At 32.6% G+C, this 27,362-nt stretch overlaps 1 protein-coding gene across 4 annotated transcripts in view; it reads left to right on the top strand.

Moving 5' to 3' along the window:
- LOC127715070 (cGMP-dependent 3',5'-cyclic phosphodiesterase-like) overlaps nucleotides 1-27,362 on the top strand; it is a 120,365-nt gene that overhangs the window by 45,999 nt on the left and 47,004 nt on the right. For all 4 annotated transcript variants that reach the window (XM_052221097.1, XM_052221095.1, XM_052221094.1 and 1 more), the window contains 3 exons: nucleotides 10,122-10,174; nucleotides 13,005-13,079; nucleotides 18,551-18,592. In XM_052221097.1, coding sequence (XP_052077057.1) covers nucleotides 10,122-10,174; nucleotides 13,005-13,079; nucleotides 18,551-18,592 — 170 coding nt within the window. The remainder of the gene's footprint in view (nucleotides 1-10,121; nucleotides 10,175-13,004; nucleotides 13,080-18,550; nucleotides 18,593-27,362) is intronic.

The raw sequence follows: 27,362 nt of genomic DNA, 5'->3' as shown, positions 1-27,362 counted from the left end.
TTATCAAGATCTTTAAAAAACGACAATATTATTAAAAGAATTAAATTCCTTAAATGAGTTATTGCCCTTTCAGTTCAGGGGCAAATAGTCATCTCTTTGTTTGTCTGCAGTCTGTGTGTCCCAAACAAAATCTTTCAGGATGATAACTTGAGTATGCCTTTCTTGGTAGGTTTGAACATTATACAGATCGTTGAAATAGTAAAGGGAAAGAACCCTATTGATTTTTTTGTGTCAATAGATTAAAGTTCATGGTCGTATTTACTGAGAATGGTTTCAAGACAGTAACTTGATTTCCCTTTGCTTAATAAGAATAAAATGTATACAGATAAAAAATATATTGAAGCGTAAAAGACCTATAGAGTTAAGGGTAAATAGGTCAAAGATCAAGGTCACTGTTACTAAAAGATGAAAAGATTTGGGAAAAATGATTTCTGGGATGGCAACTTAAATTTTCCTTGGTTGATTGGAAAGAAATAATGCATACTGATGAAAGATATAGGGAAGGGGGAGAGCCTATTGATTTTAGGGGTCAATAAGTCAAAGCTGAAGGAAACTGATACTAATTTTAGTATTATATCTTGAGTTTTCTGTGCTTGGTTGAAATGAATTTATACAGATTGAAGATACGAGGAATTGGAAAAGCCTATTGATTTTTGGGTCATGAGGTTACAGATCAAGGTAACTGTTACCAAAATTTTTTTTTTTTAAGTTGGTTATGGGATGGTATCTCACTATGATTTGTGACAGATTTACTGGTACATGTATATAGTTGAAACATTAGCATTAATACTACATGTATATTTATCAAAGCATCCATGCATTTTGAACCCTTGTAAAAAATGTTTTCTCTCAATAAATGTGTAGTTTTAAGAGCATCAGTTGTCAGTGCCAATTTTTGTCTTGCCTTGTCAGAGTCAAAAAGCGAGATATAAGTATGCTGTTTCTGGCGGCGGTGGCAACAATTTATTAGTTTGTGATTAGGTCTAGTTTATGGTCAACCACAAGTGGTAGGTCAATGATATTTTGTATGCAGTTGTATAAGCATTGGCACATCTCATTTCCATGGAGATTTTTTGGCTCCGCCCTCTTAGTCATGGTCTATTGACTTTGAAAATTTTGTTTAGTTTACATGTATTAGTTTGTGATTAGGTCAGTTTATGGGGAAGCACTAGTGGTAGGTCAATGATATTTGGTATGCAGTTGTATAAGCATTGGCATATCTCATATCCATGGAGATTTTTTGGCTCCGCCCTCTTAGTCATGGTCTATTGACTTTGAAAATTTTGTTTAGTTTACATGTATTAGTTTGTGATTAGGTCAGTTTATGGGGAAGCACTAGTGGTAGGTCAATGATATTTGGTATGCAGTTGTATAAGCATTATCACATCTCATTTCCATGGAGAATATTTGGCCCCGCCCCCTCAGTCATGGTTAATTGACTTTGAAACATTTGCTTAGTTTATGTATTAGTTTGTGATTAGATCAGTTTAAGATGAACTGCTAATGTTAAGTCAATGACATTTGGTATGCAAAGTTATTGGTATTTGCAAGTCTTATTTCCATGGAGATTATAAAGCCCCACCCCCTCATCATGGTTCATTGACTTTGAAACTTTTACATAGTTTACAAGTTAATGTTTGCGTTTAGGTTTGTTTAAATGGAATGACTTATGATAAGTCAAATTTAGTCAATGGTATTTGGTATGCAGTTGTATTAACATTGGCACATCTCATTTCCATGGAGATTTTTCAGCCATGTACCTTCAGTCATGGTTCATCCACTTTGAATATTTGCATAACTTACATGTTAAAGTATTGCTATTTTAATTTCAACATTTGCATTTTCAGAATTACAAAAAGGCCAGACATATCTCTGTGATAACAGTTTATTTTACTTGTTTATTAGAAATCAATTAGTCTGATGTGCAATTGAAAAAAACCCTTCAATCATCAAACAATCATAATGTCTTGACAGTGTCAAGATGCAAAATTGCACTTAGTTTATATATTTTGTTTTATATAAAATAAAAAGAAAAGACTAAGATTGGTTAATATTAATTAAGCTATAGAATATAAAACATGAAAAAAAAACACAACATGGCATGAAGACTACAAGTAAATGCTAGGAGACTATAGTCTCATTCTACAAAAGAGACTTAATATGAACTGTAGTAAAAATGTGAAATTTATAATTTTGATGTGCAAATTTTCTACACATGCTGGCCTAAAACACAAGATATTATTGTTCATGAATACATATGATGTTTTGTCAGAAGTTAAAAATATAATGTACTTGACATAACATTGTATTCCCTGATTTGCTGGCTTCATATTTAATAAATTGATGCATAACTCCCTAGTGGGTCTAGTGTTCCACTTATATTTCTTTATTAAATTGACAAGGAGATTGAAGAACCATAAACAGTATCATGATATCAAGTTACCTTTTAACACTTTAACTCACTTTTACTTTACCAATGATAATTGATTAGCTTTTAGCTTTCAATTCAATACAAGTTTGATATCATGAAACATCAGTAAATTTCTTCTATTTCAAAGGGAAATTAGAAGTCTTCTGTCATCAAGGACATGCAAGTGCAGTCAACATTGCTAAGGTTTTATAAAGACCAAACTTTGATGTGAATTTTATGGTTACCGTTTTAAAAAATAAAATTATTACCAAATGAACTCATAAAAAGATAAAATGGGCTGAGTAAGATGCTTGATTTATATGGATATATTTTTCTAACCTGAAGCATGTCCTGTATCAAACTCACTTGTTTTTCTTAAGTTTAAAATCAAATAACAAAATTTATTATCTGGGATGTGCATGAAACATTGTAGAGACCTAGACTTGCCAACTATGCTGGTGTAAGGGGGATTTCCCTCATGAGAGTCGTGGACCTGAATTTTGAAATTCCTTATTTTATAAACTGAACACCTCAGTTCAAAGGGTATTTAAGCACATCTATGCTCATTCAAACAAATTAGTAGTAGATTAAATACACTTATGACAATACAAGAGGAGCATTTAGGTCTCTTGCACTTAATATCCTCCAGTGAGGTTTTGAAAAAGTTGGCAGGTATATATGGACACCCTATATTGATCAATCTATCCTTTTGGCTCCTTTCATCTCACTGTGTTGTGTCTGGTTCATAATTTTGTTGTGCCTACATGGAAACAAGTCATACTTCACATAATTGTTGTCAATCACCCAAGGATAACAGCTGGAAGATACCAAATCAACTATGTTGAGGGGAATCCAAAAACCAGATGTCAATTTATAGACAACTCATTAAAAACATGAGACAAGCAAACAGGCAATAAACTAAAGCTTTCCCCATTTGTTATATCCTTGCCTTAAGTTTATAATCAAAAAGTTACTGCCACATCTGATTGATGTCAGTCTTACTGTATATATTTGTACTCCTCACAGTAGACACGTGAATACTTAGTTGTATGCAAGATAATTGTTGACTGAAATAGCGTTATAATATTGAAGAAATATAGCTTTTACATGGGTTGAAATGTTGAGTGAGCAATTTCATTCATCTATGATTGTATTACCTGAATGGATCCAGTTGTCTTTTTTTAACCATGATCAGGACCTAAGTTATGATGTGACTTAGCCCTAAGATTATATCTATAAGTTTAATATATGTATCAAAATATTGTTAGTTATATCTTTTTCCTGTTATCAAATAATGTGTCATGACCATCATTTAAGGTCAGTTTAGGAGGGTCAAGGTCACATCCAGTTAATGTGTTAAAATCATGCCTTTGTTATTTCATAGCCTTGGCCTTTTACTTCCATTTAATACTTTCTATATTAAAAGGTACAGTCTTTTCTCCATATGGTAAGGTCAAAACATGTATTGAATAAAATCATGCCAGAAAGCTATAGCTGCTCGTTAAATTCAGTTTAATATTACATGACATTGTATAGTTTGAAAATATTGACTAATTTACATGTGAAAAGGGCTGAATAATCTACTAATTTAGACATTTCTTTATTAAGAAAGAGAAGAAAATGAAAATTTAATTTGCTGTATCAAATTACATACTTCCTGTATTGTTAGCCATGAAATGTAACAATATCTGAGGAAAATTATTATTGAGCTCTCAATCTATTTTTTTAACCCTTAAATCTGATAAATCAGTGGATGTGACAATTCCACATACAGGATGACAAATTGAATAAATTTCCTGTAAATTACAGAAATCCATTACTCAGTGAGTAGAATCATCAAATGCTGACATTTAATTATTTACATGTTATATGCTTGGAATGACAACAAGTAGAGAGTATAATTTACATCTGCATTTGGATTAGTTGTAATAGCAGTAAAAAATTGACAACTTTGTCTTTTCAGCATGACTCCTTCATTTTATAAAAGTAAGGTTAGTTAAAATTCATCCACCACTGCTTTCATTTGGGATGCTGGTTATTACTGAGATGAAAAAAAATTTGATTTATAGTAGGTTTATACCAATAAGTATGTCTTTCATATCCGTGAAGAATTGATCAGTCGATTGTTTGCCTTAAAATCAATGCAACTGGAAATGCCATGGTAATTCTAAAGGACTGTTTGGCTTTTGTTTTATCTAAACTTCAGTGCATACAGAACTTCAAAGCTTTGATAATAAAAAAAAATATACAAAGGAATGGATTGATTAGTTGGTTAGACTGAATGGTTTAAAAGATATAAATTTTTATGTATGGTTATTTAAATGCAAAGTCAGAGAGCTATATCCAGAGTTAAAGGTAGTGCATGCAGAATACAATTTAATATCCTGGCTCATTAAGCTTGTTCTGCAAATGGAATCAGAACTAGACAATGTTTCTCATTAATTAGAGTTGGTTGATAAAAATTAACAAGATGAAGAAAAAATCTGGGCAATCATAAAAATAAACTTTTTGTTCAAATGTGAAAATTTTTGCAAGGTGATTAGGTTTTTCTCACTTGGGAATTAAAATACATAAAAAAAAAAAAAAGGAAAACAAAAGAGAAGTCCATTACTCTTATACACTGTGGACAATTACTTTCTTGTCATACAAGGTCCTCTGCGGTCCAGTGGTTGAAGTAGTTCATTTAATGTATCGCTAGCCAGTCAATTATGAGGTGAGTTCAAACCTGGGTGTGGCAGGGAGTTCAAACCAATTTTAATTGACTAGGATTGTCACTTTTCCTGCCAAAGTTCGTGGTTCTCCCCAGGCTTCCTCCACCACTAAAAAATGACAGCCACAATATAGCAATATAGCAAATGGTACTGAAAGTTGCATTAAAACACCAACAATTAATCATCTTCATCATCATCTTGTCCTACAGAACAGTTATTTGCAATGATCATAATGATGACACAAGAAAATAATCGAGAAACTGAGCTAGCTTTCAGTAACTGGGAGTATTCTCAGATCTGTACTTTGTGTCTTTTTTGTTGTTGTGGGGAATTTATAGATACCCTTCCATGTCTGGTATTGTGTTTTTGTTAGTTGTTTTTTTTTTTTTTTGGTATCAATCTGATTAGTTAAGCCCTTTTCAAGTGATTTTTATAGTTTGTTCTTATGTTGTGCTGTTACGCCACTGTCCCAGATTAGGGGAGGGTTGGGGCCTTCAAACTAGTTTAACCCCACCACATTATATATGTGCCTGTCCCAAGTCGGGAGCCTGTAGATCATTGTTTGTTGCTGTATATCATATATTTTTTTTCCGTTTATTGTTTTGTACTTAAATCAGGCCATTAGTTTTCTCTTTTGAATCGTTTTACATTTGTCATGTCTAGGCCTTTTATAGTTTACTATGAGGTATTGGTTTTGTTCATTGTTGAAGGCCATGCGGTGACCTTTGGTTGTTAACTCCGGGTGCCACATGTGGAGCAGGATCTGCTTTCTCTTTTGGAGCACCTGAGATCACCCCCTGGCCCCAGTTGATTATGGGGTTCGTGTTGCTCAGTCTTTGGTTTTCTATGTTGTGTTTTGTGTACTGTTGTTTGTCTGTTTGTCTTTTTTCCTTTTTAGCAATGCATTGTCAGTTTATTTTCGACTGATGAGTTTGAATGTCCCTTTGGTATCCTTCGCCTCTCTTTTTATAAGTCATTCAGTTAATAAGAACTACTATTGAAAGAATACAGAGCTTGCTAAAATAGTCTTCTAAAGACAATTTTGATCGAAAGTGGCAAAAATCAGAAACTTTTTACAATTTTGTACTAATCTTCATCCTCAATCTTGAAGTAGCCTAATCCTTGCCTTCTGTATTTGAATAAAGTAGTCTGTTTTGAACCTTTCTGGACTTCCCACTTTCTTACACTGTATATGTCTTTATTGAAAATTTTTAGCACATACTTCCAAAAGCCATTTATTGGCATCTGCAAAAATTATTTCCAAGTCAGATTTTTTGTTCCTTTAGAAATTGAATCCAACAGAAAAATAACCTAGACTTGTTGCAGAAGTTTATTCTATGAAATGATAATGAACTCACCCCATTTTGAAAATATTGAACACTGTGGGAACCAAATACCAAAAATAGTACCTAAGTAAAATACAAGAAAATGTAATGTTTTGACATTTTATCATTGACAACATTAACTTTTAAATTTATGCATATTGATTTTAAGGAATTGATGAAATATTTATGAAAACCTGAATAATGCATATGCTATATATCTCTTTGTAAATATAAAATATTTGTGTCATTTCACACTTAATTGTCGTCAAATTCGGATGGAAACCCAATAACTGATATTTGAGATTACCAGGAATACAGCGCAATATTAAAGTTTAATTATTATTACACTCCTATGGTTTTTCTATAAACATTTCAGTATTCTTATGGTGATTTTTCATACATATCTTTAACCATTTCAAATTTCAAACAAACTTAGAACGTTGTCATGATAGTAGCTATTATCACTGTAAAATATATTTGTTAGTTCTAGAATTTGAAGTATTTGTGATTGCACCCACTCTTCTAAGTTTGTTTTTTATAAATTCATTTTTCCTGTCTATATCTTTAATCTGCTGCTCTTTCTTAAAAACAGTTACTTGAATTTTAATGAAACTTTTAGAAAATCTCCAGTATCTAATGATCATGTGATCTTTCATTATAATAAAAAAAACCCAACAGTGTCATATTTTTGAATGCCCTTTAAGACCATCATTTTTTGAGGAAGGACCCTGCAATATACCGATAAAACGAATGCAGACATATGTTTTCAGTAGATAGAAGGGAACTCCTTGTGGAAGGACTCTGCAATATATGTAGGTCTTTCTATGTTGAGATGTTACACTATTGTTTCAGAAAAAGGGTGAAGGTTTGGTACCATTAAAACGTGTAAACCCGCTGCAATTGTTTGCACCTGTCCTAAGTCAGGAATCTGATGTTCAGTAGTTGTCGTTTGTTGATGTAGTTCATAAGTGTTTCTCGTTTCTCGTTTTTTATATAGATTAGACCGTTGGTTTTCCCATTTGAATGGTTTTACACTAATCATTTTTGGGGCCCTTTATAGCTTGCTGTTCGGTGTGAGCCAAGGCTCCTTGTTGAAGACTGTACTTTGACCTATAATGGTTTACTTTTATAAATTTTGACTTGGATGGAGAGTTGTCTCATTGGCACTCATACCACATCTTCTTATATCTATTATAACTATACAAACATTTATGTTTCATTTAAAAAAATTTTTAAATCTATTACAAAATCGTAGTGTTTATATTGTCTTGTGTGCATAAATGTCATGCTGTCTATCAAGGGCCCTTAATTGAAACGATAAATATTCTTATTCTTTTACCAATAAAAAAGAATGTAGGTATCCAATAGATAGAAGGCAGCTCGTTGTTGTTTTATAGGAAAGATAAACATAGGACACACTTGTAATTTAAACATCTTTCTGTTGACAAAGTTGTGGCATTGTATTAAAGTTTCCAAGTGTCTACCAGTTCCTAACATATCATTGATTTAGTCTAAACAGTGCTGTTTACAAATGAAATTATAGCATAAGAGGCTTTGCCAGCTGAAATGATAACAGACTTTCAGAATTATCAAAAAGGTAATTTTTTTCAATTGGTCAATATTATGTTTGGTTTTCAATTTTTAAATGTAAATGAAAGGATGCAGTGCTTTTATTCATTACCATGATTACACAAATCAATTTTACCACTCAACAATACTCAAAGCAATGGAAAATTGATTTTATTGTTGTTCATCATCTGAAAGTTATTGAGGTCTCCACCAAGAGTAAAAAAATAACACTTCATTACAAGTTAAACCTGTTGAAGTTGGTAAAAAATATCTATCTTCAAATAAAGAAAGAAGTTCCAGTTGACAACTTTAACTGAAAGAATTAAAAAACGAAAGAAATATAAGTTTATTTGCAGATTTCAGAAATAAAAAAATATTAGTTCCCACACTGATATAAGTGTGGTGGGATTGCTTTCCTTGCATAGTAGATACTTAGCCAGCCTTAAGCGGTTGAGCTAGAAAATTACTCCTTTAGCTCAGTCTGTTAGAGTGCTTACTTGAAACACAGAGATCGTAGGTTCGAGTTCCAGAGGAGACAATGTGATTTTCTAGTAAGAATCATGCTCTCAAGTTACATATACATACTTTCAAGTTAATTTAAGCATGTGTTCATTTGCAAACTTACTTCCATTTAATACTTTACTGTACATCTTACATGATCAATATCAATGCTAATTGAACAATACTAGTTGACTTTTTCATCAGACTTATGTCAGTGAGTAGGAATAGATTGCTAGGCAATCTGATAAGAAATTAGATATGTTAGATTGAAAGTATGTCGCAATATAAAGCGATTTCCTTTGATAGTAATTCCCTTAGGAAGTAGAACTGAAATATCTTACCTGTCTGACGTAAATATAACAATTATTAAACTCATCAAAGACGGGGCATAATAGCATTTTCTTCTACATGAAAGCTAAATTTCCCCTGTGGCTATCACAGTGTTGCCAACACTATATTAAATACAATAATTTGTGTGTGATGTCAGTTCACTGGCCTATTATGTGTAAAAAGATTAAATAGCACAGGTCTTGCTTATTCAACTCCCAATGTAGTTTATCTGGGTATATTTTTTTTTTTGAAGCAGGTTCTATGAACATCAAAATGATTTGACTTTTGTCTTTCATGATTGATATAGGTATTCAACCTTCATGCACTAAGGGATAAACTGCAAAACTCCTTGAATTGCTTCATTTGTTATTGAGATGAGCAAAAGACTTGCAAAGAAAGATATTTTGTCAAAAGATGACTTACAAGTACAAAAATTTTGATGTTGTGAAAACTCTGTTTGGGTAAGGCTATTCCTTCATTTAAGTTTAGCAAAAACTATATATGTAGAAGAGCTATAATGGACATACATATTTATGTTTATGATGTTATATTACATATGGTGTCACATTCTACTTTTTTCATTGGTTATTTCGATCATGTGATGCAAAGGATATAAAGTATATAGACTCTGTTTCTTTTTAGATATATATTGATGGCCAATATTAAAAATCTTGCAAAACACTGTTTCTATTTATAAATATATAGACAGTCAATATTAAAAATCTTGCAAAATGCTATGTTTCTATTTATATATATATTTGACAGTCAATATTAAAAATCTTGCAAAATACAATGTAAAATACACAGAAAGAACATTGAGGTCCATTTCCATAATCCACTATTTACTGGACATATGTAATATATAAATTAAGGACTTTTACTCAGTCAATACCTTATATATGGACCTGTTAGATTATATTGAACCTTGGACTTCGTCCTTGGTCAATATAATCTTGACAGGTCCATATTTAAAATATTGACCTCGTCAAAAGTACATAATTGATAAATATTGACTGAAGAGAACATAAATAAACAGTTATGTCCAAGACACATTTTTTGATTATTTCTTCATCCTATTATATACAATATAAAGAATGAAAATTAATTATTGAGTTGAATTCACATTTTGTTTATTTACATTAGCTTTATGTTTGTAGTTTTTGAGCAGAAGTCTATAAATGCCTTGGGAATGATCTTGTATATTTATGAATATTTTTTATATATTATCCTTTGTTTAACTGTTTTCATCTGTTAAACTGCTTTTCTCTCTTCCAGGTGAATTATATGACCAAGATGCAGCAGATTTACAGATTAAAGTTCTCAAATTTGTAAGTGTATTTGTTATATTCATAGACATAGACCGCCTCAGTGGTCTCGTGGTAGCATGCTCACTTTGAGTGTAGAAAGGTGTGTGTTAAATCCTCGACCTGCTCAAATCAAAGACTTGAAAAGTGGTATTTTCTGTTTCTTTGCCAAGCATGTGGCATTTACCCGGTAGGAGTAAGAGCAATGACTGGTTGGCCTGGAGTCAGAATAATGTGTTCTGATAAGGTGACAAGTCTTCCTGCGAGCTGTTATCTTTTGAACTAGCACTATCAATCTGATAAATTCAGCTGTCTGTCTAATATAAAGCAGGGTTCATATACATATCATATTAACATGTTCTTGTCCTGAATATGCATTTAATTTGCCACTTAATGTTAAACAGCCATCGACCATCATCATCATTGACATACAGCAATAATGTAACACATTTTAAGTACAATTATGTGGTAAAAAACAAAGTTGCTTCAACAAAGGTTTACTTATAATGTAGTATTGACAATGATATGAGTTCCAACTTCTATTTTTATACGACCGCAAAAATTGCGGTCGTATATTGGTATGACGTTGGCGGCGTCGTCGTCCGGTGTCGTCGTTGTCCGAAGACACATTGGTTTTCGCACTCTAACTTTAGTTTAAGTGAATGGATCTCTTTGAAATTTTACCATAAGGTTAAATACCACAAAAGGATGTTGGAATAGATTTTGGGGGTTATGGTACCAACAGTTAAGGAATTAGGGGCCAAAAATAAGCATTTTCTAGTTTCCAGACAATAACTGTGGAACGGTGTATGGATCTCTCTGATATTATACAAGTTTCCATACCACAAATGGATGGTTAGGATTTGCTTTGGGGGGTTATGGCTCAAACCGTTTAGGAATTAGGGGCAAAAAAGGGGGAAAAACAAGGTTGTCCTGGTTAATGGTCAAATACTTTAGTACAAAACATAATTTAAAGCAGTGTAAGGGAGATAAATCAAATACATCATTGAAATTACCTCCCTTACACTGCTTTTAAATTATGTTTAAAGTAATGGTTAATGAACAATTAAGATAATTTAAAACAGTGTAAGGGAGGTAATCCAAATACAACGTTTTTAAAAAAGAAATTGGGGGGGGGTTTCAGAAATTAAAAAGAATCATTCTTCAAATATTATTATTTTTTCAAATTTCAAATATTGAAAAATTTCAAGAAGTAATCTTTAATTGCACAGTATGTCGCATTAGATTTGTAAAATCTTTGACCACATTTATTTATTTGTTATGCTGAATCTAACCGTGTATTTAGATTTTTAATTCTGGGTCCAGTTTTCAAATTGGTCTACATAAAGGTCCAAAGGGTCCAAAATTAAACTTTGTTTGATTTTAACAAAAATTGAATATATGGGGTTCTTTGATATGCTGAATCTAAACATGTATTTAGATTTTTGATTTTTGGCCCAGTTTTCAAGTTGGTCCAAATTGGGGTCCAAAATTAAACATTGTTTGATTTCAACAAAAATTGAATATATGGGGTTCTTTGATATGCTGAATCTAACCATGTATTTAGATTTTTTATTTGTGGACCCCGCTATCAAATTGGTTTATATTGAGGTCAAAAGGGTCAAAATTAAACTTTGTTTGATTTCATCAAAAATTGAATTATTGGGGTTCTTTGATATGCCAAATCTAACCGTGTATTTAGATTTTTGATTTTGGACCCTGTTTTCAAATTGGTCCACATTAAGGTCCAAAGGGTTCAAATTAAACTTAGTTTTATTTTAACAAAAATTGAATTCTTGGGGTTCTTTGATATGCAGAATCTAACCATGCATTTAGATTTTTGATATTGGACCATTATAGGTAAATATGCAATTTCAAATTTTTAAGTTCTTAAGCTACATTCATTCTGTGTCAGAAACCTATGCTGTGTCTAATATTTAATCACAATCCAAATTCAGAGCTGTATCAAGCTTGAATGTTGTGTCCATACTTGCCCCAATTGCTCAGTGTTTGACCTCTTCGGTCGTATCATGCTGCGCTCTGTATTTTATTGTTTTATACATTTGATTTTATTAATCTTCAAATTGTACATGATTATTCTTGAATGATTATCCCTTTGTTAATTACAATGATCGCTTGATTATTTTATATACCCATGGATTGGTATTAAAAACTGGAGTAAGCAAATAGAATATTGTACGTGACATTTCTGTTTAGATAGTTACAATTATTTTGATAACATGCTAAGTAAATAATGTTATGTTGAATCAAATAATTGCTGCAAAATTCATTTATTTATATTCAGTTTTAACATTTAAAACCAAATATGGTACTTACCTGAAATTATTGAGAAAATTTAACTGATCTGGTATGTTAGTTGAATAGCAAATACCAAGATGGTATGGAAAATTGAACAAACATTGGACTAGTCATGTAAATTGGCATAACTGTCAAATATATCTTTCATGGAGGAAAATTAGAATCCATGTTCACTTAATAACCAAAGAAATTAATCAGAAATGGAAAAGAAAAAAAACACCATATTTTGAGAATAACATTTCCAACCAAAAGTTCAACATTGTTGTCTTAGAAAGGAACAATATGTTTGCAAAAGTGATATCATGAGATAACTTTTGATGATTTAATTAGTGGAATGATATTTATATTGTGAATATAAAATTGATTTCCCATAATTGATGGAAATATGACTCCTTCGGGAACAAATTGCCATGTCTCCCTTCCTCGTGGGAAATAGATATGAAGTATTGTGCAACCAATATTTCACAATTTTCATGTAGTAACTTTATAATTAGTTATATAATAATTTAAATAATTGTGAGAATTCCTGTTGTAGCTTGAAGACCACACAAAGGCAGAATGTGCATTTTTGTTGCTTGTTGTTCCAGAAACTCATGAATTATTTTGCCAAGTAGGTTTTAAGTAGTTTATATACAATTTTAGCAGTGTGATGAAAAATGTTCAAGTATTCTTAAATATACATTGTCATGAATAAAACATAACAAAAAGACATCCAACACAAAAAAGTTTACTAACCGGTCTGATAATACATGTTTTGGCAGTGGCCACTGGTTGTTTTTCTTTATTACTGAATGTTTTTTTTTTTTTTTTTTTTGGCGAAATAGGGGCTTGTTGGTAGATCTTTGAAAGTCTATAATCAAATTTCTTCACAACTTTTATAAACTTGGGGAAAATGTATAGCTTGGCATATTGTATAAACACTTGTCTATTAGTATGTTGAGCTCTTAATGTTCTTGGGTTGCTGTTTCCCGTCACCTCTTTATGCATTTAGCTTGTTAACTTTATCTTTTCCACAGTATAAAAAAATTTAAGAAGAAGAAAGAAAGACAAAAAAAAAGGTTTAAATTCTTTTTCATGCAAAGGCAAAGGTTGATGAGTAGTAAACAAACAAGTAACTTTTATAAATCCTTCAGTTAAGGTTCAACTTAAACTTGAACAATGTGAAGAAATCCAAAATAAACCAGTATTGTTATTGTTAATGTTACATTTGATTAAATATGGTAAAATAAGCCAACAGCCCTTACAAGATATAGAATTTGTAATGTGAGTTCTTGCTGAGTAATCAAGAATAGGACTTTGAATACAGCTATGTGATATGTATGACTGATTTACAACTCCTACAATGATAATATTGGCTAATTGAATATCATCTACACTATAATTAGTGCTGCTGTACTGATCATGGCTCATTATAAAGTGTCAAATGCAAATGTTTTGTGATTTATTTTACAAAACTTAGTGTTAAAACAACTTCAGGGAAAATAGATCTTATTAGCCTATTCTCTTTTGGCTTTGTGTATATAAACATCTTTATTTTGGTTTTGCAAACTTTTTCCCTAGGAAGCATTGCTGATTAAGATTAAGATAAATTAAGAAAATACTTCATTGCAGTTAAACATAAACTTCATCCAAATGACATACTGCATCATAATGCTCCTGACCTGTTATGGCAATTAAAGCAACTTTGATATACTCCTGAGAATGCTCAGTGTCTTGTAAGTCAGGAATAATGTCATAAACTGAATTTGACACCATACTTGAATATATCCTTAATGGTCTGTTGTACATGTTAGCTAAGGCCAAAGGCATGAAGTCAGCAAGTTCATTGTTCCAATGCCCATCAATACTAAAATCTTGCAGTAGACTATTAAATTTTTGATTTTGTCCCTCAACAGTTGTTTCATGGTCAAACGATATGAACCTCTTGTAGTGGTAATCTTCACGTGACATGTGATCAACCAGCTTTTCCCTGAGGATTTGGACATTCATGTCATGCCCTTCTGGTGAGATATGCTTAACAACTGCTGACAAAAAACAATTCCCATCTGCTATTGTTGGAATTCTTTTCAATCCATTACTGAGTAGGAGGTTGTCTAATCTAATTGTGTGGTATTTCAGAACGATCGTTCTATTCATTGCTGCCTTTTGGCTTAATCTGATGGCTTCTGTTTCTGTCAAGTTTGTTCTATTTGCTTCTGCATTTCTTTCATTTTCTTTAATTTTCCAGGGTCCTGATCTGTGCCTCTGCGAGCTAGTTGCATGTATAATTTTCCTCTGCTTTTCAAACTTCTTTTTTAAACTTTTACCTTTTCTTTTCCAAATTTTGTCCCGATGCCTTTGCTTCGGTTTTACCAACTGTATACTGGATAAAGATTCTGGTTCACTAACAGAGTCCCTTTCAGATGTCATATCTGAGTCTGAAGATTGAAGATCCTTTTTACTTGGTTGATACAGTTCATCTCCTGAATCATCAGACAAATCACTTGTCGTTATAGGTGGCTGTTTCATTAGGATTTGTCTTTTACGGAAATGGTAAAGCTTTTTTCTTGGTACTGGTGTCATGTTGCTTGCTTTTGTACGTTTATCACGAACATTGTTTATATAACGTTTAGCATTTAACAGCCTTTTCAAAGCACTTTTTCTCAAAGCATCTTGTTTCTTTAGCCTATGTTTGTTTTTAGTCAGCTTTATGAGTGGTGTATCATCATTTGATGAATCATTAGAGGTATAACCAGCTAAAGTTCGATGTTCAGAAGTTTCTGCTGTCGTTTTATTATTTGGAAGTATGCTTTGGTGTTTTGACTGAACATCTTCATGCTGTACTTGTGTACTTTCTGATCCAATCTGCATATTTTCATCTTCATTTTCACCACTTATATCCCTTGTAGTATTAGCTGATGATTGTTCTGTTAAAATACTGGATAGTTCTATTTCTGATGTATTAGAACGACATGCATTGGTTTCATTTCTACCATTCCCAGGGATGTCATCATGCTGACTTGGCCTGTCTCTGATTGTACTTGATGATTGCTCACTTGAAATATTTGATGGTCCACTTTCAGACTCTTCAGAAACGCAATGGTTTGATTCATTGTCACCATTTCCAGGGCTCTTAGTATGTTGATTTTGACTGGCACTTGTATGATGTGGTTCACCTGTAGACTGTCCACCATTTAATTCATAATAGTTGTTAATTTTCAGCAGGTCAGTGTCTGACCAGTCTGACCATTCCTCCTCGTCATCCATCTGAAAAATTGAAATATTTTCACTTTTATTTTTTATTTTTTATTCAGACCTATTTTATGCTATTAGTCCAAAAGTATCACAACATAAATTGAATACTTCTGTAGACCCCCAGTCTGTCACTATATTTTTATTCAAGAGGTTACTGTATATTCAATTCAAAAGAAGGATTATCATATTTCCTTCTAAAATAATACTTAAATGAGTTTGAAATTTTTTATTTCATGATAAACAGAATATAATTCAAGTACTTAACTGTTATTTTATCAACACACCCATGTAGACCCTCAACACATTCTGCAATGATTTGCTTTGTTTTTGTTTAAAGGTATTTTTGGTGTCATAATCTAATGAATTTAATTGTATTTATGCAAATAAAATTGAAAAATTATCATTTTTTTTAAATTGTAATTAGAGTTAATTACTTACCTTTATAAATTAATTTTCTTTGTCTTTAATGTTATTCTGTTTTCCTCAATGAATACACATTCATACACATATGTTATACATCAGCATCATGTAGAAATAGGATGTTAAGTAATAAAATTAATAACACATGGCTTTTTCTTATCTAAATATTTGATCAGTTACTGAGGGCAAAAAGGTGCTATTTGTCAGATAGCACCTTTTTGCTCTACATGGATTGCAGATAGCACCCTTTTGCTCTTATGGTTTCTTTTAATTGCAGATAGCCCCTTATGTTAATTAACATTATTAGTTTAATTATTATAAATACATATTAGATATTTTTATACAATATAGAGTTGATCTTTTTGCATAGTTTTATATGAAAATGTAAGAAAAGTGGAAAAATGCAGATAGCACCTTTTTGCTCTGAACCCTCGAACTCTTATCTGTATACTGTAAATTCAGAAATTTGTGCATGCTTTTTTTATTGCGATTTTTCAAGAATGGACAAAAATGCGATATTAATTATTGCTATATCATGAAAATCTGCATATATAGATATATGTATCAGATATAAGAATGTGAGTTCTTATTATTGCGATAGTCATCTAGTCGCATTATTCACATTAATAAAAACCTTGAAATAATTTCTGAATTTACAGTAGTTTGAAACACAGATAGAAAACAACTCCTTTAAAAAAGAAATCTCACAATATCTACCAATTTAGAACCAATATATACATGTGTTGTCTCAACAAACTATAGCAATATGTAAAATCCTTCTGAAAAATGTTATTATATGGAGTGACCAAGTATTATGATTTTTATATGAATAAAAGGAGAGGCAGCAACCTCAGTAAACCAAATAATAAATGTCACATTTTTAAATGTGGTAAAAATGAGACATCTTAAATAGATCCTTCCAGAAAACACATTGGTTTATTTAATTCATATTGTTTTAGTTTTTAACATTTATTTTGTAATCACTGGAATACTCCCTGTTAATGTACAAAATTGCATAATTTTCGGAAGCAATAATGATCCACTATTGCATGTAAAATTTAATTACTTTTTTGATTGCTTATTGTATAAAATTCGTTTTCAAGAAAATGGTTTCCTGCTTTTAAAATTAAGAACAAGCATTTAAATTTCTTACCCTTCAAATTCACACGCAACCATTGATAAAAAAATAATTTATTGCTTTGTTTTGTTTATCAATGCAGTATAAAATAATTGAGGTTGTGAACATGTGGTAGGATAGCAGAATTTAGTTAAGTTCTGTGTTCTGTCATTATTATATTGATCAGGATTGTTAGAAGTCTAGAAAAGTGTGTGACATTTGTGGAAATCTGTTAAAACTGACTGTTTTGGTAGTATAAATGGCTTTCTAATGGGATGAAAATGAAATAGATAGGTTCATGTTTCACTTCCCTATCTTTATTGTAGACATGTCAGTGACTCAGTGAAGGTTGCTTCTTATAAAAGGATAATGTTGTTTGACCTATGATCTATCTTTAAGTTATTGGATGATATTATTTGTTGAGATGTAAATTCAATCTTTATAAGTTTAGGTTGGATAATACTGCTTTTGATTTTGAGGTCATTTTGTAAAATGTCATAGTCGCAATAACTATAAATAAATTGTCTTTTAGACAAAGTATTGGTTTCTGGGTACTGTTTTTGAATAACACTTTCAATCTTGACAAAATTTTGATGGACAATTCTCATTCAGTAGTAAAAATCCTTTTTTTTTTTGTGCTGTAATTGTGTATGTGATGAAAGTTTCGTCCTCCATTTACTTCAAAGGAACTTGTTCTTAAGAGTTGGGGTTCACTTTAGGTTTATGGATAGATTAGAGTTAGGTACAGGTTAGGTTAGGGTTAATTTAGTACAGCCCTATGGGTTATGTCCCCTTAATTCACCAAAGGACACTATGTATACTGTTTACTACCACATTTCACAGAAAAGTAATTTTTTCTAAATGTTTACCAGTTAACCCTTTCAGTTTATCTTTGATGGTAATGTGATCGAAATTTGCCTGATTGATCATTACAACACGTAATTGAAAAGAAATAAGAATTATTGTGCCTTAGCCAACCTCTTACATTGAAGAAACAAGTCATACAGTATCATAACACCATTTTTTTTTTAAATGAAATTACTTTTTCACTGCACAGTTAACTAATGATTTCACATCAAACTGTAAATACATGATAGAAAAAATTTCTAACCAAAACGGGTTGTTTTTTTTATAGCAACATAGAAAAATCCATTCATTAGCTTTACAATATGTTTTTTTTCTTCGAAAGAATTTAGAGGAAATTGAAAAAATTCTTGCAATAAAAAAAAAGTATAATAGCTTGAAAATATTTACGTTCGTCTTTGTTATTTACAACACATAATGATTTTAGCATGCAAATCTAATTGTAGGTCATCCGGGGAAAGATACTTGAAGAAGAACTACGATTTCCGGTAAGATCAATATAATCTAATGAAGGTGTAGTTAGAGCATTTCTTTTCTATTAAGAGGTTCTTTTGTAACAATTATTTCCTGTGACCCTAAACATATGTTTTCTTTCACCTTTAACCCTGTGAAGATGGAAACATGGAGATGAATATTACTTTTGGTTTTAATGAATTAATTTGATTTTCATTGACTATTGAAGCTTTAGTTGTTACACAATTTTATTTATGTTTTTTTAAATGATAAATGTATTGATGTGGTAATTTTCAAAGAAGTTTCAACTTAATTTTACTTTTGATAAATATATATTTGATGCCTTTGTGAACTGTCTGTTCTATTTTTATCAGAATAGCATTTTTGGTTTTTACAATCAAAATAATGACAATGAGGTTAGGTACAGAGAGTTTTAAGTTGATAATTTTTATTGGAAAGAGGTATCTGTACTGTGTTTCTGGAATAGTTAGCAATAGATTTGATTTCTACAAGGAAGAAAGTTGGTTGGATTAAGTTCATTAGATCTATATGATATATTTATTACTCTCATTATTGATAGCTTAATGACAGGTCCAATAGTATGTACTGAGGATGTAAATAATTAATAGAAAATGTATGGATTAACTCCATAAATAGTCATAAATTTTGTGACAGGAATGGACTAATAAAGTTATAATGGACAGGTTAACATATTGAATTGTCTCTGCTTTAGACACTTTGAGTCTTACTTGGGACTGCTAATTATATAATAGAAGAGGTTTCATGGAGCTAGATAACAATTTAGGGAAAATTTGAACAAAATAATTCATCATCCTGTCTTACTTAATTGGATAACAAGGGAGATGAAAAGCTAAATGCCTGATTAGATTTCTTGTAAAATAGATGATGTCACTCACAAAATGTTGCTTGATTGCATAATAATTCCTCACTTAGCAAGTAATTTGGTTACGATATTACATATCTTTCATGCATGGGGCAATAATGACAGTGTTGTAGAAAAGACTGCTTTATACCTCATTTTTAATCAAGAACCCATAATTTGAATAATCTCTCTTATTTGAAATATATATATATTATATATATGGTAAAGATGTATTTTTATAGAATTTAGTCCTCCATTCAAGGTCGTTAGTTCTCTCAAGGCATGATGGCTTCCTTCACCAATAAAACCTGACTGCCACGAAATAGCACAATAGTGCTGAAAGTGGTGTTAAACACCAATCAATCAATCAATCAATCCATTCATTTAAATATATTCTCTATGCTGACTTATGTTGGTTTCACAAGGGCAGAATAACATATTCTGCTTAATAAACTTTGATGAATATTATTAAGTTTACTTAAGTTTATTAGAAACTAAATGTACCACAAATTTGTTATCTAATCTTAGAGTCAATTTTGGAATACCCTTCTGCCCATCATAAGAAGGAGGTCACACAACCTACATTATATGGTTCAGTGATAAAATGTTATGTCAAAGTTTACTATGGTTAGGTGTGACCAAGCAGTCGAATCACTTGGTATTTGGATGTATTTATGAACCAGAATTAGGTCACAGAGTGATTTGCAATCAGAAATACTGTGTGATAGACAAATTAGTTGTAGTAAAATAACTTGTTACTGAAGGCTTATATGTTCAATTGATATAATTTAATCAATCAATTAAACCAAAAGTAGACAGCTCCGGACGTACATGACCTTCATTCCTTTTACTTTGCTATCCATATGTTTGCATGTTCACAATGGTTTGATTTAGGTCACAGTTAATCTTCTATAATAGAAGTTGACCTACTATCCTGTCACACTGTGGTAGGATCCATATGCATCACAGAAGGTCTTGAGATTTTCAAACATCAATCAGGGACTACGGTCATGAAAATTTATATATAGTATTTGTGCTGGAAACGCCAAACCCAGCACTTCGATTAGTTGAATCTGAGTCTGAGTACGATGATCATACTTTACTCAGTATTCTGAGTACAAAATTTGTGCTCGAAACACCAAATGCAATATTTTGATTGTTTGAATTTATGATTCTGAGTGCGATAAGAAATTTTCATGACCGGAAGGCTAAGTCATGATGGCTTTTTTCCTGAGATTAAGTATTATACTCCTTGTAAAGTTGTATTTACTATAATTTCTATTTAGAGGCAATATGTTAAACATTGTAATCCTACATTTTCTTATGGATTTCTTTTACACATTTTATCATAATGACTCAGATGTGAAGTATTGCAATTTCAAATGTTATGGTGCTTAGAGACCTAGATAATTGATCTGATAATACAATTGTTTGAAAAGTTACACGAAACTGTCAATTTTTGCTGTTGTTTGTACAGGATTTGTTTGGTGCAGAAGTAAGTGATCTATAACATGAGCCTAAACTCTCAGTTCACTTTGTCCAGGAGAATTGTTGCACTGTTGTGTGTATTAGTTAATTTTGATATAAAAATTTATGGTTTTGGATCAGATTTGAATCTATTAAATAAAATCTATTGTACTATTATCTTAAAAACAACGTATAGTGGTTTGTAGACATTAATCGCAAAATTAGTACCATGACATCTTTTCTTCTCAAATTCTTGCTAAGATGAGGGCTGTTTTTTAACCTTATATGTGTGTATGGCTGTATGCTTGTTTGTTCATGAAAGATATAAGACGATTTATAACTCAATATTTTCCATATTCTAAAGAAAGTATTTTGATATTTTCAGTATTACCAATCTACTGGTAAAATAAAGTATACTTGTATTGTAAAAAATGTTAGTTAGAGTCCATTAATTCATTTCTAAAAACTTTAAACTAATAGAGAAATGGACATTCATTTTTTTTTTGTAGAAAAAATTTATGCAAAAAAGTACAAATAAGGAGTAAACTATACTGTAAAAGCAATAATTTTTTTTATTATCTCACCGTAAATGTACAGTGTACTTACAAAAAATGTAAAAAATTAAAAGAATACCATTGAAAGTGTGGTATGTGTTTACAGATATACTTTTCATTACTTGTTGCTGGGTAAAATTGAGTATTACTATTAGCTTCCATTGTCCATACATTTAGTTTGAATACACATTTTCTATAGAGTCAAATTTCATGTAGCTTAGTATAATAATCAATTAATCAATTATGAAAATTATTACAAAAAAGATACATTTCTACTAAGTGGGCAATCAAATATCATTAGACCATTAAAACAGAACACCATGGCCAAAAAAATAAAAGAAATACGAAGACCATTAACAAAACACTACATAGAAAACTTAAAATTGAGCATCCCAAACCCCAACAACAAGCAGGGGTGAACTCATGGGCTCTTGATGGGTAAGCATTTTCTGCACCCTCATATAACTCATTGCAAGTAAAAGTATGTGCCAAGTCACATTTAGTTATGTCACAATCCACGATAAGGTTACAACAAGTGGAACCATAATTCTCAATCTTATCATGAGAATTGCCAAGAATACTGTCTAGATACATTGGTCTGCAATCAAATACTTAAATCTTACAATCAAATTCATAAACTTAGTGTATATAAAATCTTTCAATCAAATTCTTAAACTCAGTGTATATAAAATCTTTCAATCAAATTCTTAAACTCAGTGTATATAAAATCTTTCAATCAAATTCTTAAACTCAGTGTATATAAAATCTTTCAATCAAATTCTTAAACTCAGCGTATATAAAATCTTTCAATCAAATTCTTAAACTCAGTGTATATAAAATCTTTCAATCATTTATTGGCAGTATTATACAGTAGCTCAATCTTATGAAACCAGATTTTGTAGTAATGTTGATCTTCAGTCAAATAATGAATGTTCAACAGTTTTTATACGACCGAAAAAAAAAATTTGCGGTCGTATATTGGTATGACGTTGGCGTCGCTGTCCGAGGACACATTGGTTTTCACACTCTTACTTTAGTTTAAGTAAATGGATCTCTATGAAGTTTTATCATAAGGTTCAATACCACTAAAGGAAGGTTGGGATTGATTTTGGGGGTTATGGTACCAACAGTTAAGGAATTAGGGACCAAAAATAAGCATTTTAGTAACTTCCAGACATAACTTGTGTTCAAGTGTATGGATCTCTCTGAAATTGTACTGCAAGGTACCATACCACAAAGGGAAGGCTGGGATTGATTTTGGGGGTAATTGCCCTAAACGTTTAGGAATTTGGGGCCAAAAAGGGGCAAAAAACAAGCATTTTTCTAGTTTCAGGACAATAACTTGTAAGTGTATGGATCTTTATGAAATTGTACTACAAGGTTCCATATCACAAAGGGAAAGCTGGGTTTGAGTTTGGGGGTAATTGCCCTAAACGTTTAGGAATTTGGGGCCAAAAAGGGGCCTAAAAACAAGCATTTTTCTAGTTTCCAGACAATAACTTGTGTTCAAGTTTATGGATCTCTCTGAAATTGTACTGCAAGGTACCATACCACAAAGGGAAGGCTGGGATTGATTTTGGGGGTAATTGCCCTAAACGTTTAGGAATTTGGGGCCAAAAAGGGGCAAAAAACAAGCATTTTTCTAGTTTCAGGACAATAACTTGTAAGTGTATGGATCTTTATGAAATTGTACTACAAGGTTCCATATCACAAAGGGAAAGCTGGGTTTGAGTTTGGGTGTAATTGCCCTAAACGTTTAGGAATTTGGGGCCAAAACGGGGCCTAAAAACAAGCATTTTTCTAGTTTCCAGACAATAACTTGTGTTCAAGTTTATGGATCTCTCTGAAATTGTACTGCAAGGTACCATACCACAAAGGGAAGGCTGGGATTGAGTTTGGGGGTGATGAATCATAAGGGGGTTCAAAAAATTTGGGGGAGGGATTTTTTTTTCCTTTTCTCATCACTTGGCGTCCGTCGTCGTCGTTAACTTTTTACATTTTGAACTTCTTCTAGAGAACCACTGAATGGAATGAAACGAAACATGGCATGAATGTTCCTCATGAGGTGCTGACCAAGTGTTGTTACTTTGAAGCCGATCCATCATCCAAGATGGCCGCCAGCGGGGGACTTAGTTTAACATAGGTCCCTATGGGAAATACATACAAATGTCTTCTTTTAGAGAACCACTGAATGGAATGAAACCAAACATGGCATGAATGTTCCTTATGAGGTGCTGACCAAGTGTTGTTACTTTGAAGCCGATCCATCATCCAAGATGGCCGCGAGCGGGGGACTTAGTTTAACATAGGACCTTATGGGAAATACATACAAATGTCTTCTTTTAAAGAACCACTGAATGGAATGAAACCAAACATGGCATGAATGTTCCTTATGAGGTGCTGACCAAGTGTTGTTACTTTGAAGCTGATCCATCGTCCAAAATGGCCGCCAGCTGGGGACTTACCGTAGTTTAACATAGGACCCTATGGGAAATACATACAAATGTCTTCTTTTAAAGAACCCTGAATGGAATGAAACCAAACAAGACATGAATGTTCCTTATGAGGTGCTGACCAAGTGTTGTTACTTTGAAGCCGATCCATCATCCAAGATGGCCGCCAGCAGGGGGACTTAGTTTAACATAGGACCTTATGGGAAATACATACAAATGTCTTCTTTTAGAGAACCACTGAATGGAATGAAACCAAACATGGCATGAATGTTCCTTATGAGGTGCTGACCAAGTGTTGTTACTTTGAAGCCGATCCATCATCCAAGATGGCCGCCAGCGGGGGACTTAGTTTAACATAGGACCTAAGCGAAATACATACAAATGACTTCTTTTAAAGAACCACTGAATGGAATGAAACCAAACATGGCATGAATGTTCCTTTTGAGGTGCTGACCAAGTGTTGTTACTTTGAAGCCGATCCATCATCCAAGATGGCCGCCAGCGGGGGACTTAGTTTAACATAGGACCCCATGGGAAATACATACAAATGTCTTCTTTTAGAGAACCACTGAATGGAATGAAACCAAACATGGCATGAATGTTCCTTATGAGGTGCTGACCAAGTGTTGTTACTTTGAAGCCGATCCATCATCCAATATGGCCGCGAGCGGGGGACTTAGTTTAACATAGGACCTTATGGGAAATACATACAAATGTCTTCTTTTAAAGAACCACTGAATGGAATGAAACCAAACATGGCATGAATGTTCCTTATGAGGTGCTGACCAAGTGTTGTTACTTTGAAGCTGATCCATCGTCCAAAATGGCCGCCAGCTGGGGACTTACCGTAGTTTAACATAGGACCCTATGGGAAATACATACAAATGTCTTCTTTTAAAGAACCCTGAATGGAATGAAACCAAACAAGACATGAATGTTCCTTATGAGGTGCTGACCAAGTGTTGTTACTTTGAAGCCGATCCATCATCCAAGATGGCCGCCAGCAGGGGGACTTAGTTTAACATAGGACCTTATGGGAAATACATACAAATGTCTTCTTTTAGAGAACCACTGAATAGAATGAAACCAAACATGGCATGAATGTTCCTTATGAGGTGCTGACCAAGTGTTGTTACTTTGAAGCCGATCCATCATCCAAGATGGCCGCCAGCGGGGGACTTAGTTTAACATAGGACCTAAGCGAAATACATACAAATGACTTCTTTTAAAGAACCACTGAATGGAATGAAACCAAACATGGCATGAATGTTCCTTTTGAGGTGCTGACCAAGTGTTGTTACTTTGAAGCCGATCCATCATCCAAGATGGCCGCCAGTGGGGGACTTAGTTTAACATAGGACCCTATGGGAAATACATACGAATGTCTTCTTTTAGAGAACCACTGAATGGAATGAAACCAAACATGGCATGAATGTTCCTTATGAAGTGCTGACCAAGGGTTGTTACTTTGAAGCCGATCCATCATCCAAGATGGCCGCCAGCGGGGGACTTAGTTTAACATAGGACAGTATGGGAAATACATACAAATGTCTTCTTTTAAAGAACCACTGAATGGAATGAAACCAAACTTGGCATGAATGTTCCTTTTGAGGTGCTGACCAAGTGTTGTTACTTTGAAGCCGATCCATCATCCAAGATGACCGCCAGCGAGGGACTTAGTTTAACATAGGACCCTATGGGAAATACGTACGAATGTCTTCTTTTAGAGAACCACTGAATGGAATGAAACCAAACATGGCATGAATGTTCCTTATGAAGTGCTGACCAAGGGTTGTTACTTTGAAGCCGATCCATCATCCAAGATGGCCACCAGCTGGGGACAGTGTTTAACAAAGGACCCTATGGACAATACATGTATACAAATGTCTTCTTTTAGAGAACCACTGAATGGATTGAAACCAAACATGGCATGAATGTTCCTTATGAGGTGCTGACCAAGTGTTGTTACTTTGAACCCGATCCTTCATTCACGATGGTCGCCAGCCGGGGGACTTCCTTTAACATAAGACCCTAGGCTATTGGAAATACATACAAATGCTGCCTCTAGAGGTGCACTGAATGGAATGAAACCAAACATGGCATAAATGTTTCTTATGAGGTGCTGATAAAGTGTTGCTACTTTGTTGCTGATTTACTGTTCAAGATGGCCACCAGGATTTTTTATTAAATTACAGTGCCAATATTAAACCAAATTTGGCCTCACTCATTATTAGGGTATCTGTTATGATTTTAATCTATTTTAACATGATTTCCAAAACCAAAGTAGAATCAGGTGAGCGACACAGGCTCTTGAGAGCCTCTAGTTTCCTTTTTTTTTCTTTTAAATTTTTCATTTTAAATTGGTTATTTCTGATTTATATATAGAAGCAAATAATAATGATATGGTTTGAATAGGGAAATTAAAAAATTTTAAGTTCTTAGACCACATTCATTCTGTGTCAGAAACCTATGCTGTGTCAAATATTTAATCACAATCCAAATTCAGTGCTGTATCAAGCTTGAATGTTGTGTCCATACTTGCCCCAACTGTTCAGGGTTCGACCTCTTCGGTCGTATCAAGCTGTGCTTAGCGGAGCATTTTATTTAAAATGCTGTGTATATGAAAAACCTGATGTTACAAACAAAACAAGAAGAATTTGATGAGTAGAAATCAACCGTAATACAGTCTTCATGATAAACTTTTAAATCTACAGGCCTGGAGCTCAATTGTTGGAAAATTTTAGTTACATTCTGTTGGCCTGTAGAGATGATTTTTACAGGCCCGAAAGCAATTTTTCAAGCCTGGGCTACTGGGCCTGTGGTTAAGCGTGAAGACTGCTAATACAAGGTGTATTTAAATCAAAGTCTTGGAAAGCAAGTTTGGTGGTTTTGCTTGAATACATAGGTGCAGTTTTCTTGTTTGGCAAATATTACTTTGTGTTAGTTTTCTTGTTTGGCAAATATATACTTGGTGTTGAGAACTAATGAATCTGATCAAAATTTTTACCAAGAATAACTTGTGGTTTCTTCTGACATTAAACATTGTATGATTGATTTATAAATAAAGCAGAAAGTTTTCTCTGCTTTCACTGATTGATTTTTATAGCAAGCAATTTATATCATTACATTTTTGACAGAACGTATCTGATAGATGTTACTTCTATGGTGACATGCATTGATTTGATGTTACTCGCCGACAAATCTAATTTCTTAGTAAAGTTATCTTCTATACACAGAATGACAAGGACACTCGTTTTATCCACAAAGCGGGACTAGCATTTTTCTTACATCATTATTATATAGTTATTTTATCGTTTATGTAAAAAATCAATGCCGGTGATTTGAAAAAAATTATCTTTGTATTGAAAATACTGAGATGTAATTGTGATAAAGTTTTCCTGATGGATCATTCTCCCAACACATAATGGGATATTTATGATCATTATAA

This window comes from Mytilus californianus, unplaced genomic scaffold (assembly GCF_021869535.1).
Source record: "Mytilus californianus isolate M0D057914Y unplaced genomic scaffold, xbMytCali1.0.p SCAF_9, whole genome shotgun sequence".
NCBI classification, from domain to species: domain Eukaryota; kingdom Metazoa; phylum Mollusca; class Bivalvia; order Mytilida; family Mytilidae; genus Mytilus; species Mytilus californianus.
This window is presented reverse-complemented; position numbering and strand designations above follow the sequence as displayed.